The following is a 16,939-nucleotide window of genomic DNA, read 5'->3' as shown; positions in this document are numbered from 1 at the left end:
ACATAATTTTATAAAATAAAAAATCATACCATCACAATATGAAAAAATAAAAACCCTTAAAGCTTCATCAAAGCAAAAAATTTATCCCATAAAAAAAAAAAAAAAAAAAAACCAAAAATTTATATTTTTGGTAGGATCGATAGGATCCCATACGATCCTATGATCCTACGATCCTACACAATCCTACATACGATCCTACCATTTTTACGATCTTAATGCAATCCTAAACCTTTTGGTGAGATGGGATGGTAAAATCGTTCAATCCTACGATCTAGATCGCGATTTTGACAACCATGCTTATAGCTTAGCCCAATATACTATATTTGTAGTATTCTCATATTACTTATACTTCACACATACTTAGCATATATGAGGCTCTTTATTGTATAGTGTTACACACACAGAATATACATCATTATACAGACTATTCAATCTTTCTTTCTCTCACTTTATATTCTTAACATGGTATCAGAGTCATTGCTCTGACATTCTGGTACCTATGGTCATCTTTGACATTCTTTCGCTGCCCTTGCCCTCATATAGTAGCCACTGTCAAAAGCAAGTTACCGATGTCACGCCCACAGTCCCTACAATGCTCGAATCTTGTCATTCTATCAATCAATATACTAAAGCTAAGGCATAGCGTGACAGATCGGCCACCAAAAGGTCCAAAACTCACCCTTTTGGTCTTCTTCAAGGTCTTATATCCAAACTCTAGTTGGCTTCCTCCTTGCCACCTCAAGTTTGAGAGGGAATGTTAGTATATAGCTTAGTCTAGCCTAGCCCATCGGACTTAGTCCAGTATATTGTACTTATACTATACTCATATTACTTGTACTTTACGCGTACTTAGCCTATATATGGCTTCCTGTTGTACAATGTTACACACACAAGAATATACATTAATATACAGACTATTCAGATTTTAGCCTTTCTTTCTCTCACTTTATATTCTTAACGGAGCCAAAGGCAATAGCATAGCCACAAAGCTTGGAGGGTTGAAGGGCAGCCCATAAGCTTGTCGTTTGGAGGAGCTCAATTTAGCATGTCGTTTTAGAGAAATGACTTGGTCGTTTGGACCAAGCCTGTATCCGTCTGTATGTATTGTATTCAAGTTCAACTGCCCACCAAGGCCAAGGCTAACATGCGAATCATTTTTACGGCGTCGTTTGAAACGCAGCACCTCTTTTTTATATATAGTCAGTCACTCGAGACGAGACCGGCTAATTCCTTCGCCAAGGGAAAGGGAAAGGAAAAGGAAAAGGAAAATTTTCAGAGGATTTGATTAATGGGTACTCATTTTTTAAGATTGCTTTTGTTTTTGTTTTTGTCAATGAAAGTTTATTTATTTGTTTGGTTATAAACAAACAAACTGTACGTGTAGCAGAGGAAGAAAGAGGAGCAGAAGCAAAGAAAGGGAAGAAGGAGAAGGAGGAGGTGATGGAAGGAGTGGCATCAATAGCACTGTTGCCATGTGGCTCCATCTCTGGTCATTTCATCCGACTTCCCCATTCTATCTGCTATGGCCTTCATGGCACTGGTATTTTTTTTTTATTCATTTGTATCACATTCACACTTTTCCTTTTCTATTTCTATTTTCTAGGCTGAGAATTCAGTTATAATCAATCATTCATGTGTTTCTTGTATAAACTGGGTTTTCTCTGGATTTACTTTTTCATTCACTTCTACGACCATATGGTTGGATTGGTTGCAGCATAAGTATTTGTAATTTTGTGGTTTGGGACTATTAATGTTAACTTAGTGGGCTTGGGAAATGTTGTGAATTTGCAAATGGGCAGAGTACTTATAGAAGTAGGGAATCTAAGAGAACTTGAACATTGTTGAAAGGGATACACTAATGAACACATGGTATTCGTAAATGTGAAAAGGGGGTATTGTATCTCTTTTGTCGTTGAAAAATTTTGTTTCTTGTCTAATGTATGCCTATAGATTGCCTTTTTTTTGTTACTTCTGTTTCTATGATTTTGGAGTTTGGCCAACTGCCACAGATATGATTGATAACTCATCCATGAATTTTAGCACTGAACGGTCATGCTTAGAAAAATCTTGTTTTTACATTATATCAACATTGTTTAGTGTGTTGGGTCACAAATAATATTATCACAAATATTAGCAATCCAAAATAACAATCACACACAAAACACAGACATTTACGCTGAAAACCCTTTTTCTTTGAAGGGAAAAATCACAGAACAAACTTCGAATAATTTCACTATTATTAAATCAATTACAATAGTTCTTGTGTATGTCTCACAGCTAAAGAAAAAAATCTTTCTTGCTTTCTTTGCTCTCACACACACTAATTATCTTTCTCAAAGGTGGCAACACTTTGCACTCTCCTTAATATTTTCTTCTTCACGCACAGCTCTCTCTTGTCTGTCTTCTTTATCTCTAAGCGGCTCCCTCTTGGCTGCTCTCTCTTTTTTCTTGTGCGGCTTCCTCTTTCTTTTCTTTCTCTACAATATGCGGCACTCTTTTGTTGCTGCACTCACCAATCCTTATGCGGCACACTAGTCCTTGCCTTTATAAGCAAGTCTGCCACCCCACATCAATTCTAGGAACACATGGATTCCTAACACCACCTCAACTAGAATTCTTGTCATGAATTAATTATTCAACACACTAACTTCTATACAAACACGAATTGGAACTCATGTGGTCTCCTATTTCTAATAGGAGTTTTCCACTACATGACTCTCTTGCCACAAAATCGGGCTGGACCCACAACATTGTGTACCTATATGTATTTATTAGTTGATAAAATAAACTTTTGCATAGGAATCTTTGGCACTTGAGGTGAAATAGGGGTAGTTAATTGGTGCATCAGTAATTGAATGCTCACTGGATACTCAAAATATTTCCCTGTTGGACCTTTTTCTTTATCATTTTTCTCTGACTGAAAAACCTATTAGACTTGTTGTCATCGGACATATATCTGGTGCCAAAATCAGTCCTACACTTAATTGATGTGCATACAGAGACATTAAAGTCAATGTGTCCACAATAGTGATAGAAACTTTTCGGAAATTGGAATTTAAATTTTTACCATCATTGAATTTGTTTTCTAGGCAAGTAATGTCCTTATGCGTTTAGCCTTTGTGGATTTTCCAGCCAGTACACTTCCTCACCTTGGCTGTTTTCATGAATGGAGGATTTCTTGGTTCACTTTGTCCAATGTCCTGTCGAGGCTTTTCTGGGAACCTCTCTATAAATGTCTGCCATTATTATATGTTGATACTTATTCTTTTTTCTTTTTTACGTGGTGAAAGAGTTGGCATGTGAAAGAGAGTGCAGCAGGGGTGAGGACTACCGCTTGATCAAGCTCACAATCATAGACTACAATGTAGGAACTTTTTGCCTCTTCATTTTTATTTATTTATTTATTTACTTACCTTTATTCTCCTTGTTTCTTCTTTTTTTTTTTTCCCTCAATTTTTCTCTAACTGTTCAAGGCATAACAGAGAAAGAAAGAACAAAAAGTTGTTGTGGAGTGTAGAGGTCACGATGCTGCCCGCTTCCACAGCATTGATCAAGTTCATGGGTAAGCTGTCTAGGCTGATCTTGCTGGTTTTCTGAGCAGGGTAAATTATAACTTTGATGCTTCCATTAGCATTCTTTTGTCTTTGTTTGATATCAGAAAATTCATAAAAATTGTTTAGTCTGCTCACACTTGGATTTTTTTTTTTTCTTTTTAGTCAGCTGATGACTTCTGTCTAGATAAATAATAAATTTCCATCCAAATGCATTATATATTTAAGTTTGAAATGACTTATACTTTTATCTTTGATATTAATTCCCAAAAGATTATCTATCTTTTTGTTAACATCTCTTGTAATACTCATCATCATTGCATGTGATGATGTGAATATCAATTCACATTCTATGTTCATATTTATTTGGAGGCAGGTGGGAGAAGGATGTTGTGGGTATGGTTGAACAAAAGGATGGAAAGAACAAGATTTCTGTTTCTTTTGTGTGTGAGACATTGAAAGCTGAGCAAGCAGCAGAAGACCATATCAGGCAGTTTATGCCAAAGTTAGCTGGGGTAGATGCTGTTGGTATGTGACGCAGTCTCTTCTTGTCCTCTCCTTTGCTCTCCCTCTCTCTTTTTGACTCTCTGTTTTATAAGTTGTATGAAAGCTTAGGCACTGGTTTAGGCTTCCTACCTGCTGGTTTCTTTACGAACAGCAGTTTAAATATTATTATCGACTCAAACTGTTTTATTTTTTTATTTTTTTATTCTCTACTCTTCGTTCAAAAAGATACCTGTTAAAAATTTCAGCCATTTTTTCAGTGCACAATCTGCATGTGTAAGATTCCAAAGTGATGTGAACTTCCAGTCACCATGCTTTTGACCTTTTTGGAACCAAAAGTCAGATTAGATGAATATCATTGCATAATGGATGTTATGCAGAGAATATGGGAGAAATTAACTTCTTATAGCCACGAGGACAGTTTTGGCCTGCTTATGTATTGAGCATACCTAAATGTTTCCTAGATTTTCGATTGTCATCCTTTAAAGTGATTATCTGAAGGTTTCTCTGAATAAAATGATTTCCTCGTGTTTTCTTCAGTTTTTTATTTTCATGTTAGCTAAAAAATAAGATAAGACCCTATATTATTCTCCTTTGCAAGTGGATATGCTTAAAATGCAACTTAGTTGAAAGTTTCTTCTTCAAATCAACTCACTTTTGACTTTTCCAATGGAAGCAGGCTTTGTATGTTGATTACTTTGGCAATTAAATTCCCTGAAGCTAGTCACATGAAACTTGATTTAGGGTATTTTTTGGATGCAATCTCTAGGATATGACTTTGAAGGTCACGGCAATGATTTTTAAGTCCTATTTGGAGAACATATTTTTAGAATTAGAATTGAGATTATTGCAATTGCACTAGCAGCACATCACATCACTTTTATACTGTTCAATTTTCCATCCCCTACCTCAATCAGGAAAAAAAGGTATTGTGCACCCATTGTATTATACTCAGCAAATACCATTTCTTCAGCTTGAGCTTGAGCTTGAGCTTGAGCTTTTGCTTTAGTTTCACAGGAGCACTACAGTGTACCTCTATTGTGCTAGTGAGTCTGCAACTTCTGTTCAATACTAACAGCTCTTTTATATATTGATTTCATGTCAAAATTTTATACCTTGAAAATTGATATTCCTTTCAAGTGTCAAGCACCTTATTTGAGAATTAAAACCTGCAGTTAACATCGGCCCAATGAACATTACAAGGTTGGACTTTGAAGAAGAGGAGCCGCCAGACGCTATCCAAATAAAAAAGGAAGAGCCGGACCTTGGGCTGGATATTTGATCCTTTGAATATATTAATATCCTTGTTTATTCTAACTTGGATTATTAAACCCGACAAGGTGAAATCAATATGATGCATGCAGTAATAAGCTGCATTTGTATTTCTTGTTTTTTGTTTTTGGTTCATTTTGATGCCTTTTGAGTTCCGGTAATACCAAACTTATTTCTCCCCGCGTTAAGATGAATTCTCTACGTCAAAAATGCTGAGATAAAGCCATGCTTCACTTTATGACCCTCTACATGATACTGATGTAAACATCATACTAGTTTGACTCAATGGTATTGCCTGACCTTTTGGATAGAATCTGACTTCGAATTTCTCAATTGAATTATCTTTCATAAAACAGATTCCCCTAATGCGGTCCAGTGTACTTGGCATAATAGTTTGTCTAATGTTGATAATCACGACTTTAAGTCATACTTCCAAGTTCCAGGGTTATGCTAGATGATTCCACATTAAAATTGAATTTGATTGTCAAGGTACATAAATTGGAAAAAGGGAATGACCACAAATTACTTGGGAAAAATGAGCATTTATCTCTAATTTACAAACTAAGCAGCAAAATACCCTTGTTTTGAAACTATTTAACAAAATGCTACTGGGTGTAAAACTCGATATTCTCAAAATTAAGTTCTATGTATATTTTTAAGTAGAACTCGACATTAGCAATATCGAGTTCTACTTAAATTTTCGAAAAACTTTAAGTGACAAAATATGCATAGAACTTAATATTGCTAATGTCAAGTTTCACCTGTAACTCGATTTTGTTAAAATCGAATTTTAAATACAATGACATTTTGCTGCATATTTTGTAAATTAAGGGCAAATGCCCATTTTCCCCCATGTTACTTATTCTAGAGATTGTACCACAAAAGCGAAGTGTAGGTGCTTCAGAGTGCAATGCATATCAGAACATTTGACTCAAATACAATTCACAAGAGGAAGTATGGAACCTTAACTGAAAAGGAATTCTTGGAGAAATTACTCAAACTAGATAACTAATTCATCATAAACACGTGTATAGATTATTTCACAAACCAATCCATCAATGAAATACACTTATGGTACTTACATAAATGTACACAATAGTACAATTCACGTTAACATTCCATGTAAAGGATGATTTAAAAAGAAATAATTAGCAGCAGCTTTTAGCCTCTTGCTGGGAAATATTTGGCCAAGGCAAGACTGAAGCAACAGACTCAAAAGTCCATACGAAATTGTGATGGTTGATTCCAGTTTCCACCAAATAAGTTGAACAGTTTATCACATGTTTGAATAACCCAACTTTATACTTGCAAATGATTAGAAATCTGCACAGGGAAAGGATATGTCTCGTTAGAATTATAACAAACAATTTCTTTGCGGAAGAAAGTACATAAACTACTTTAAAGATGTTACCGCATAATAACACATTTAGATAAACACTGAGTTAAGGTATATGAAAGTTTAGCATGCAACTCAACTAATCCTTAATCTAAAGTAATTGGAGTTGGCTGCATGGATCCTTTTAGGTATGAAAGTCTAGTCATTTAAGTAAATTTAAAAAGAGAGTCTTCTACACAGGCTATAACAGACATCACCATAAGCTAGGATTAACTTTCAATATCATGGCAATATTTGTCCATTGAAGGTGCTGCATCTTAGAGTAATAACACCTCCTATTGCAGAGTCCCAGGTGATGTTAGGTAAGAGTATCACTGTAGGGCTTCAGAAGATGCTTTATGCAAACACCAAAATTTCAAATCAGTGAGATGTTAACGAGCTGTAGTTCTTTGTCTCACAACTTATAGTTGATATCCGTGCCATTGACCAGCATACATGAAGAACATACCTGAAAAGGTTCACCATGAATAGGTCCCACATAAAAGATCTCTGGTTGTTTTATAAACCTAGCCAAGATATTTCCTGAAAAAATTTTAACCTCTTTTCTTTTATTATTTATCTGTGGTAGAGACAGTCTGGTATTAGAAATGTCAACAAAAGAATGCTAAGAATCATTCAATACTGATATTATAGTTGCTTATCAAAAAAAAAAATATATATATATATATATACCGATATTATAGCAGTATAAATAAGAACATAAATGTGGATGTGCAGCTGTTTAAAAAATATAAATATTGCTGATGAACTCTAGCTCAACTTGCCAGGTGGAGGGTGAGGATGTGAGTTCAGGACTCGTTGGTGCATGTATAACTTACCAATAAAAAAAGTATTAACTATTAATTTCAGATCCCCCTTAAGCCTTTTCCAATATAAATCAAAATAGTTGGTGCAAGAGGATACCTGAATTTCATTCCAACTATCACTCCAACTCAGATGCCTCTTCCGAATCAGACAAAGGTAAGAGAGTGCAGATCCCAAGCATATGTCCATTTAGACACACGTAATACTCAATGCAATCCTCATACGAACCCAATCTACAGCTGGCACTTTGAGGTATCATCTTAGCTTGCAGCATGTTCCACAACTTTGCCTTACAGTAAGGGCACACCTCTGTTGGATGAAGCTGGGCCCCCCTTTTAATTAGCATCTTCCGGACCTTCGACATTGAGAACGACTTGAAAACTCCACGAAAGAATCCCACATCCCCTTCCTCCCCTTGATCAAGATGTTCACAAGGATCAGACACATACAAAACATCTGTTCTGCATTGTGGCAAAAGGAAACTCTTCCCTGATGTCCTAGAGAACCGGGTCCTATAAACAAAATGGCCTGGAATTTGAATGCTATTGAAAAGGCCACCCTTCTTACATCCGGAACAGTAAATAAGAAGCTTCCCAAGCGCTCTCCAGTTCCCATCTACACTGTGACTCCCATTAGATTGCAGATCAAGCATCATCTTTGGTGCTCTAGTTCGGCAAAACTCCTTCCATAGTACTCTCTTAGCTAGATCATCAAACCACTTGCATGCACAGGACAGAGCAGCAATTAGCTTAGGATTCCAGTTCAACTGTTGGAATACTAGGAATATCACATCTTCGCTTAGATGCCCTTTTGTGCATTGACAGCTTGATGAGTGTATGCAACGGTACTGCTTTGTTAGAATCATTGTCAGCCACCTATTAACAATTATCATAAATCCTTGTCATACACACAATGAAGAAAAGTTGCTTAGTTGATATTTTACACTGATGACCAAGTTTTTCAACCAGACAAAAAGATCCAAACAAAACATTATCCAAATGGAAGGACCTTGCCTAGAACTATGCCATTTATAACACCAGAAGCTAAAGGCAAGAACATAGTTCCAGCAGTCACGTTTCAAGCACAAAACAAAAAGCAATAACATCATGCAGCCATTCAAAGTATACTCAAACTCAAGAACAAAGAGCTATTCAAGGCATTTGATTCAAAAGTTTCACCTTCCAACATAGTCTCTCACCTACATAAGAAGCAAGTGTAAGTAATAAACTAATAACGATGGTCTATTTTAGAAATGCTAGAGAACGTTACAGCAAAACACCTTCCATAGTACTCTCTAATTATCCATAAAAAGATCGAATCCATGTTCATGTAGACATAAATTGAAGGCTTTATAACATCTAAATTTGTTGCAAGCAGCCACAAAAATGGTGAGCTCTTACGCATATTTGATGAAGAGTATCTACCAGGCAATAACCTTAAGGTAAAAACATAAAGTCTATCAAAGTCCAAAAATAAAGTATATGAGAGCTCAAAAGGGATTTTTGAGCCCCACACAGCAATGACATGATTAACTCACACGTAGATTACTTCTCCTACTAGCATAAGCAATGATGCAATCCAATAAAATCTCAATAGAATAGGACCCACCTTTAAATTCTTCAAATTCCACAATGGCCACCGATTATGAAATTTGCAAAAGCAACCTGGCTTATCAAAAAACAAAGAGAGAGCTTAAACTCGTATGTGAAATGGGTAGCTTTGCATTTGACTAGAATTTAGTTGTAACATATCAGAACATAAACCAAAATTTTACTCACTAAACCAAACACAAACAATTCAAAGCCAAAAAAAAAAAAAAAAAGAAGCATTTTTGTTCTAATTTACACTAATCCAAACATTTTCAGTCACACAAAAGAATGAACTTATATTTCAGTTTATTTTCTCAATGCATGCCATACACTTGTAAAATTCCAGATCCACAAGCCCCTCACATCAAAATTTTAAGCAATTAAATAAAAAAAATAAAAACCCCACATAAAGTTTCAAACTTTACAGTTTCCCTAGACACCCAGAAACGAAAAATGAAGACTTTACAAAACCCTAGAGCCCAGCAAAACCAAACAAAACCGTAGAGGCAAAAGAATCTGAGACTGGACTAGATCGTAATTAAGAAGAAATCAAAGACCCAAAATCCTCACCTCAGCTTATACTCCCAGAAAGCCTAGCAAGCTCAATCCTGCACAAATGAAAGTTCAACACAGAGTTTAATAGTCATAAAGAAATAAAACAGAAAAATTTAAAAATTTAAAAAAAAAAAGTGGGAAAAATAATAAAACAATTACATATAAGAAAGAAAAATCTTGGAATTTGGGGTTCTTTAGGGGCAGAAGAAGAAGAAGATAAAAACAGTCACAACAGAGGCACCGGAACTGAAAAGGAAAGCAAAAACGCAGAAAATGGGACTCTGAATGAAGAGAGAGAGAGACGAAAAGAAGAAGCTTTTTTTGTTATGATGTCTGCTTCCAAATAGAAGAAGAAATTTACTGAGAAGGTTAAACATACAGTGCAGCTGTTTTGTTAGTCGAAGGACAAATGAAATTTGGCCACGTACACAGAGTTTGTGGCTAGAATTAATAGTGGGACCACATGAATCTCACCTGTCATTCAGATAGTGGAGGGTCATTTTGAGAGAAGGTAAAGGTTGTGTCTGTCAAGTATGGAAGTAGTGTTTTTACTGTTGGTAACTTTTAAATTGAAAAGAAAGAGCAAATTGTTTTGTGTCGGGACCTTTAGAGGTATATGTCAGAAGACAATTCTGTCCGGCCAGAGATTCTTCTTTATAAGTGTATATGTGGCATCTATTTATTGGACATCTCTCTCAACTTGTTTATAATTATCAGACCATTCTCTCCCAACTTCAGAATGGTCTGTACTCTGTTGCAGGAAGAGATGTTACTTAGCGACAGTTGTAGATAATTATTTGTAGCCATCTGCTCCCTAGGTGAATTCAATATATATATATATATATATATATACACCTGAGAGGTGTTGTTAGGTTTATAATATTTTTATAAAAGTAATATTTTCACAATAAATTATAGGTAGTTAGTTATTACTGATTCAAATTTGAATTTAATAATAAGATTATTTTTTTGTCTCAATAATAATAATCAATAACAACCTGTCACTTATGATTTGTTATAAAAATATTGTAAACATATCATTTCTCTTTCTTATATACCTGATATAACTCTAAAGAGTTATATATTTTTTAAATCATTGAATTTAAGTAGATTCAATGGTTAAAAAAAGACCCTCATTATTACAAATATTTTTATTAGAATCTCATTAATTATCATAATTTATTATATTCTAAACATATTTCTAGACCCAATAAAATTTGATGTCTGACTTTCTCTCTCTCTACATTTCTCATTATATAAGAAATTGGTAGCCATGGTTTCTGGTTGGTTTGAGAAAATAATATCATTTGTCTTAATGATTTCTTTGGCCCTATCTATAGATGATACCATAATTGTTGGAGCACAACCCAAGTCTAAGAACATTATAGGGCCATACTTCTTAGATAGGGCATGAAGGGAACGGTGTGGGAATGTGCTTAGTTGGTGAAGGTTACACACACACACACACACACACATATATATATATATATATGAGTTGGGTTCAAGTTACACTTGGTATAACTCTAAGCGATATTACACTACTTAATAACTTATTATTAGATGCGAATTTTGACAAATCTTTCGTTAGATTACATTTTGTTCATATACTCTCCATGCTTACAAAATTTCATAGTGATCAAAGATTAATAGTCATATTATCAATCAATTGTTTAAATTCAAATTTTTGTAGTTTAAAATAATTCATAAAAGATGAGTTTATGGATCACATGGTAAATAACATCCGATTGACATGAAATTTGGCATGCATGTTAAGAACATATAGAACATGTAATTCAATGGTGGAATTCTTAAAATATGAATTTAATAACAAGTTATTGGATTGTGTAATATTGTTTAGAGTTACACCAAGTATAATTTGAACCTAACTCATATATATAAATAACAGTTTTCAGTTTTTTTGAAAATACATGTGGGTGAAAAAGTATATAAAAATACATGTAGTGTTGTTTAAAAATTGAAAACATGTGTTTAAACTTACGTACCAAACAGGAATAACTTTAATCTATGAAGTTTCATACCCTACAAAGTACAGACATTGTTGAGTTTCGTCCTATGAACTTATCTTATTATTTATTTGTTTGACTTTAAACTCATTACAAAAGATCCTCCTTGCAACTACGGGTGTGCAACCAACCTGCCAACCCACTAAAACCAACCCGACCTAACCCAACCCACCAGGTTGGGTCAGTTTTTAGAGCCTGGTAAGTTGGGTTACAAAATTTTTTTTGATAACAGGTCGGGTTGGGTTCGGGTCATAAAATTCCAAACTCGCCAAACCCAACCCGACCTACCTATATATTTAATATATATTTAAAATATATTATATAATTAATAAAAAAAATTTAAATAACAAGCTCTTCTTATCCTATAAAAAAGTCAATTAGTTAACACAAACTCTAGTAAATTACTATTGTTGTTTAGTCATTAGTGTTGTTTGCTTTTAAGGAGTTACATTGATACTAATCATTGGGTTTTTTAATATATTTATATTTATATTTTTTTCTGCTCAATTTAATAAAAATAGTAGTAATAAATAAAATTGTCCAACCTATGGGTTTAACCCAACCCATGTGGGTTGAGTTGGGTTGGGTTGGACTTATATGATGGGTTAGGTTGGGTTGAATATTTTTTTGATCCACCATGGTGGGTTGGGTCAAAAAATTCCTTTAACCTGACTCATGCACACCCCTACTTGCAACCCATTGAAGGTTTATCTCTCTATTATTACTTCTACCTTACAAAATGCTTTTATACATTGGACATTTTAATACAAATAATGCTTTCATTGCTTTTTAATTATTACACTTAGTGTCAGCTCGAAGATATGGAAAGCAAGCAAAGTAATATGATTGTGAAATTGGATGAGTAATGTTATGATCAGATTAAATGAGATTTTCAATCCTTACCTACATATATCATGAGTTGCTTTGTGGTGCCATTTGGATTATGTAAAGATCTAAAACATATAATGTGTTCATATTAGTGGGGACAATAGTGGAAGATGAAAATCTTATTCATTGAATTAGTTGGGAGAAGGTTTGTTGGTCTAAGGAGTGTAGAAAATTGGGTTTTTCGAGATATGGAAGAATTTAACACTTAAATATGAAAGGACGAGTTTCTCACCAAAAAAAAAAAAAAAAGATATGGAAGGACGAATTATATAGGGAAAAAAGAGAAGAAAAAAGAAGAAGATCTTCAAAGGGTTATTGGGTTATAGACAACCAAATAAAAATAAAATCATAAAAATTTAGTTCACAATCATATTCTACATACAATTTCTATATTATGATTGCAAGTCATTTTTGCATTTCTAATTGTTCCATAGAAGATGAGTAAATATATTTAGATGAAATGCATGTCTTGTTGAGCTTGTATGATATGATTCAAAATGATGTGCAATTCGAGAATAATCGTTAGTGTTACTTTGAGTATTATCTAACGTGTTTCTTTGAGTATTATCTAACTGATTTTTTCTTCTAAAAGATTATGTCTTGTTATGAGCTGTGCTTAACAATGAAACATGAGAATCTATCACTTGACCTCATTGTGGGGTCTTCTAATGTCACAGACATATATCTGCGTCTGGAGATTTGAATAAAATTTGTGCTTAACAATGAAACATGAGAATCTATCACTTGACCTCATTGTGGGACCAGCTTTCCCAGTTGTACTTTTCTTGTCTCTTTCTTCAAATGGTTGGAACCAAATCTCCTGCATCTTTGCTTTGTACTTCCACTGCGTGCCTGGTTCATAAGGTCCGCGTGCCTTTTGTCTTTTTTCTCTCTTTAAATCTGCTTTAATTTCACCTCACGCGTCCGGGGATCCTCTGCCTCTGGTTTTGCTTCTGGGCGTCCCGACCCAATTCTTCCTTCTGGGCTTGCTTTGGCTTGCGGTTTCCTTTATCTGTTTTCTTGGGCCCTTTTCTTCGTGGACCTCTGGATCAGATCCTTTGGGCTCCTTTCCTTTTTCTTTCTTTTCTCCTTCCTTTCCTTTGTTGTGAGAGCCCACCCTTTATTCTCTCTCTCTCTCTCTCTCTCTCTTTTTGTGTGAAATGGGCCTAAAGTCTTTTTCATCTCTTTCTTGGGTCTATTTGTGGCTATTTAATTATTTTGCACCTCAACAGCATGCAAAAGTAATTAATACATGATTTGTCAGCTATGGGTCATTGTCAACAATTATTGCCACACAATCACAAAACCAAGTCCCTATTCATTCTCTTTCATGCAAGTCTACACACAAACCTCTAGTCTTTGAAGTAGAAGATGTCAAGGCAAGCTCAAAACTCAAGAATCGGTTTGACACTCATTGAGCTCCTTCTTCTTCTATGCATGGTAGTAATCGAAGTCAAAGTACAAGCAGGGCTTATTGCTAATGATGAAGGTAAGAAGACTCTCTTTCTTCTTTCATTTTCTCAGTTCTATAGCATTTAGTTGAGGCTAAAATATGTTGATATTGACGAAAAAGTATGTCTATACAATGCACTGGTTGCCTCAAATTAGCGCAAGTTATTTGGAGCATATGATAAGTTGGTTGTATTAGTTGATGAGTGAGATTTTCTACTCCAGAATGGCACAATATAATAACAATAGCTATGCACAAAACGTGACATCGAGTACCTTCTACAGACTAACTAGCCTGTTGATGTTGGTAATGGCTTGTTCCTAAAGTCTAAAGAGGCTTGCCATGATAATTTTCACCCATTGGGTTGCACACTTGCACATGTACCTTGGATTTGTATTTACTAATTTTGGCTTTGCAAACTGTTTTGAGTTGTGCACTATGTATAGTAAGCAAACAATTAGAAGGTGGGACATGGGTGAGAAGCATTTCTATCCCAACTTGCTAAGGTATAGTTTGATTTATTTTAATTTTGTAAGTAAGTAATAGAAATCCAAGCCTCTATGGTGAAGTTCTTAACAATTTTAATATATATTTTTATAATCTTCAATGTTTAAAATACTAAAGATCAAAATCTCTATTATTTTGATGTAATTTGTTCTAAACTCTTGCATTCCTTCAGCACTACTATCTGTAACATTATCTCCCTAATTAGCCATTCTTTTAATCATTAGGATTTTAAACTAGTATATTTGTTCTTCTTAGGAATGAAACGTTGGAAGATATACCCGCAATCGTCAAAAAGAGATTTTAAAACCGGGTTACTTTCTGTGGTTTTCAAGGTAAAAAACCTGTTTAAAAAACCTGTGATATGAGCTTAAGTTAAAAAAACCTGTTGTTTCTATACTCCACAGTCCCATCCAGAATAGGATATTCCAAGGTTAAAGGAATTTATAAAACACAGCTGAAGAAGTGCAACTAGTTTAATTTCACCCATTCTATGGATTTAAAATATCAGACACATTGCAATCTTGTAAAAGATGAACAATTGATTCCATGTCTCGATTACACTCGGGTGAACCAGATAACTTCTCTCCTTTTTATCTTTTTTAATTAATTTTTTTAATGTAAAGATTGAAATTGCATTTTGACAAGGATATATAAAATGAATACAAATCCTTTGTACCACTTTTTGTGTTTCACTTCATGTTCCACCAATTACAACTTGTTATGTGTTTATTTTTTTCCACTTTAAACTTTGACTATTTTATAAAAAAAGTTAAACAAATATATGACAAGTTGTGAGTAATAAACAGAAAGTAGAACATAAAAACTAGTATAGAGGATTTGCATTCGATAAAAGCAATACATCTTTTAGTTAAAGCATTGCTAAATAATACAAAGAGATTCCCCTATCCAAGTGACAAAGTCCAAAATACCTCTAACATATTGAGCTACATGCCTACACCATGAGTTGCTTTTGTTTCTTTCTCATGCTACATAGAGATCTGCATCCTTATTAATTTATTATTAAGAACAACTAGAGTTGTATCCTGGCACTTGTGAGTTGTGATATTATTAGGGGTGAGTTTCTCGAAGCCAGCGAGGAGTTGACAATTATCTAATAGTCGTAAGGGTAGTGTTAACGGGCACCATGCTGTGCCCATTAAGAAACACTTTTGAAAACTATGTCATAAATGCCCATCTAATAACTTCTCTTTCTTTGCCTTCTCTCTCAATCCACATATTGATTAATTGTTGATCGGTTATTGACCAAACAGAAAAAAAAATTTCCCTGCCTTGGATTGCTTTTGTGAATGAAAGTTTTTGTTCATATAATTATTTAGAATACAATAAATATTAATAATTTTCCATATTTTCTAGATTGTGACTACACATAAGAAAACAAGTTGGAATTTTTCAAAAAACAAGTCATTTTCTAGAAAATGTTTTCTGTTAAAATAAATGGATCATTAGTTAATTAGATAAAATGTATTAAATTGGGAGTTAAAAGGTAAAATAGAAAGTATCTCAGTTATTGGAATATGAATAGTGAATACCCACCTTTAAAAGACGGAATCCAGTCCCCGCAAATGTGATGTTTGGTCGAAATTTGGAAATTTATTACATTTTCGTAGGCATATCACTTATGAATTTCCTTAAGCTTTCTGTAACCAAATATGAAGACCCTCAAGAATACTCGCAAGATTCCTTATGATTATTAAAGATTACACTAATGGCTTGTTTGGAAGTTTAGAGAGGGAGGAGAGTAGAGGGGAGTAGAGGAAAGGGGAGTAGTGGGGAGGAGAGTAGAGGAGAATGATTCACCTCCACCTTATTTGGATGTTTTTAAAATTAGTAAGGGGGAAGGGAGTAATTAGCCCTTCCCTTTGTGTAATTTTGTTAATATAATAAGGATAAATTAGGTAATTTACTTGGTCAATAGTTTATGTCCTCTACTCCCCCTCCAAATCTCTCCAATTTGGGGGAATTAAAATTGAGGGGCTAGAGGGAGTCCAAATCCCTCCAAACTCCTCCAAACCCCTCCCCCTTATTCTTTAAAAAACTTCCAAACAAGGTAATTACATTACTCTCCCTCCCTCTACTCTACTCCCCCTCCTTTTTTAAACATCCAAACATGCCATAAATAACGAAACTTCTATAATTATTAGAGTTACTTATACCACTTATACGTCTCACATTGTTAAAGAGGAAGTAAAGATGATAGCTAGACAATTAAGTACTTTTTTCAACTGCTTGCCTTCATAAATCTGGGTAACCCATTTTCAAAAGTAGTATAGAAAACGCCAAAAGTTAACGATGGAAAATTTTGAATCATAGAAATGTATGCTTCATAGTTGATACAAATATACAATACCTTCATGTATATTCAGAAAAAGAAAAAAAAA

General features: G+C 34.3%; 2 protein-coding genes across 7 annotated transcripts; one reads left to right on the top strand and one right to left on the bottom strand.

The window, feature by feature from the left end:
• Window positions 1–1,124: 1,124 nt before the first annotated feature.
• LOC111994747 (uncharacterized) lies at window positions 1,125–5,440 on the top strand. 2 transcript variants are annotated; one of them, XM_024026629.2, is made up of 6 exons: window positions 1,125–1,292; window positions 1,388–1,540; window positions 3,291–3,364; window positions 3,483–3,562; window positions 3,928–4,079; window positions 5,231–5,440. In XM_024026629.2, exons 1-6 carry the CDS (start codon window positions 1,289–1,291, stop codon window positions 5,335–5,337), a joined length of 570 nt encoding a protein of 189 aa, XP_023882397.2. In that variant the 5' UTR covers window positions 1,125–1,288; the 3' UTR covers window positions 5,338–5,440. The 2 variants fall into 2 exon arrangements, with proteins under 2 accessions (XP_023882397.2, XP_023882396.2); XM_024026628.2 differs by having other exon boundaries at window positions 1,385–1,540.
• An 899-nt stretch (window positions 5,441–6,339) lies between these two features.
• On the bottom strand, window positions 6,340–10,012 carry LOC111994749 (EID1-like F-box protein 2). 5 transcript variants are annotated; one of them, XR_010631288.1, is made up of 6 exons: window positions 9,831–10,004; window positions 9,687–9,724; window positions 9,136–9,191; window positions 7,627–8,402; window positions 6,921–7,171; window positions 6,340–6,650 (listed from the first exon to the last, which is right to left on the bottom strand). XR_010631288.1 is itself a non-coding variant. In XM_024026631.2 (5 exons), exon 4 carries the CDS (start codon window positions 8,390–8,392, stop codon window positions 7,646–7,648), a length of 747 nt encoding a protein of 248 aa, XP_023882399.1. In that variant the 5' UTR covers window positions 8,393–8,402; window positions 9,136–9,191; window positions 9,687–9,724; window positions 9,831–10,003; the 3' UTR covers window positions 6,340–6,650; window positions 7,627–7,645. The 5 variants fall into 5 exon arrangements, 2 of the variants coding, with proteins under 2 accessions (XP_023882399.1, XP_065635435.1); XR_010631289.1 differs by having other exon boundaries at window positions 6,996–7,171; XM_024026631.2 differs by lacking the exon at window positions 6,921–7,171 and having other exon boundaries at window positions 9,831–10,003.
• Between the last annotated feature and the right edge of the window lie 6,927 nt (window positions 10,013–16,939).

This window comes from Quercus suber, unplaced genomic scaffold (genome assembly GCF_002906115.3).
Source record: "Quercus suber isolate HL8 unplaced genomic scaffold, Cork oak 2.0 scaffold_206, whole genome shotgun sequence".
Taxonomy (NCBI): Eukaryota; Viridiplantae; Streptophyta; class Magnoliopsida; order Fagales; family Fagaceae; genus Quercus; species Quercus suber.
The sequence above is the reverse complement of the archived record's forward strand: the minus strand, read 5'-3'. Positions and strand labels throughout refer to the sequence as shown.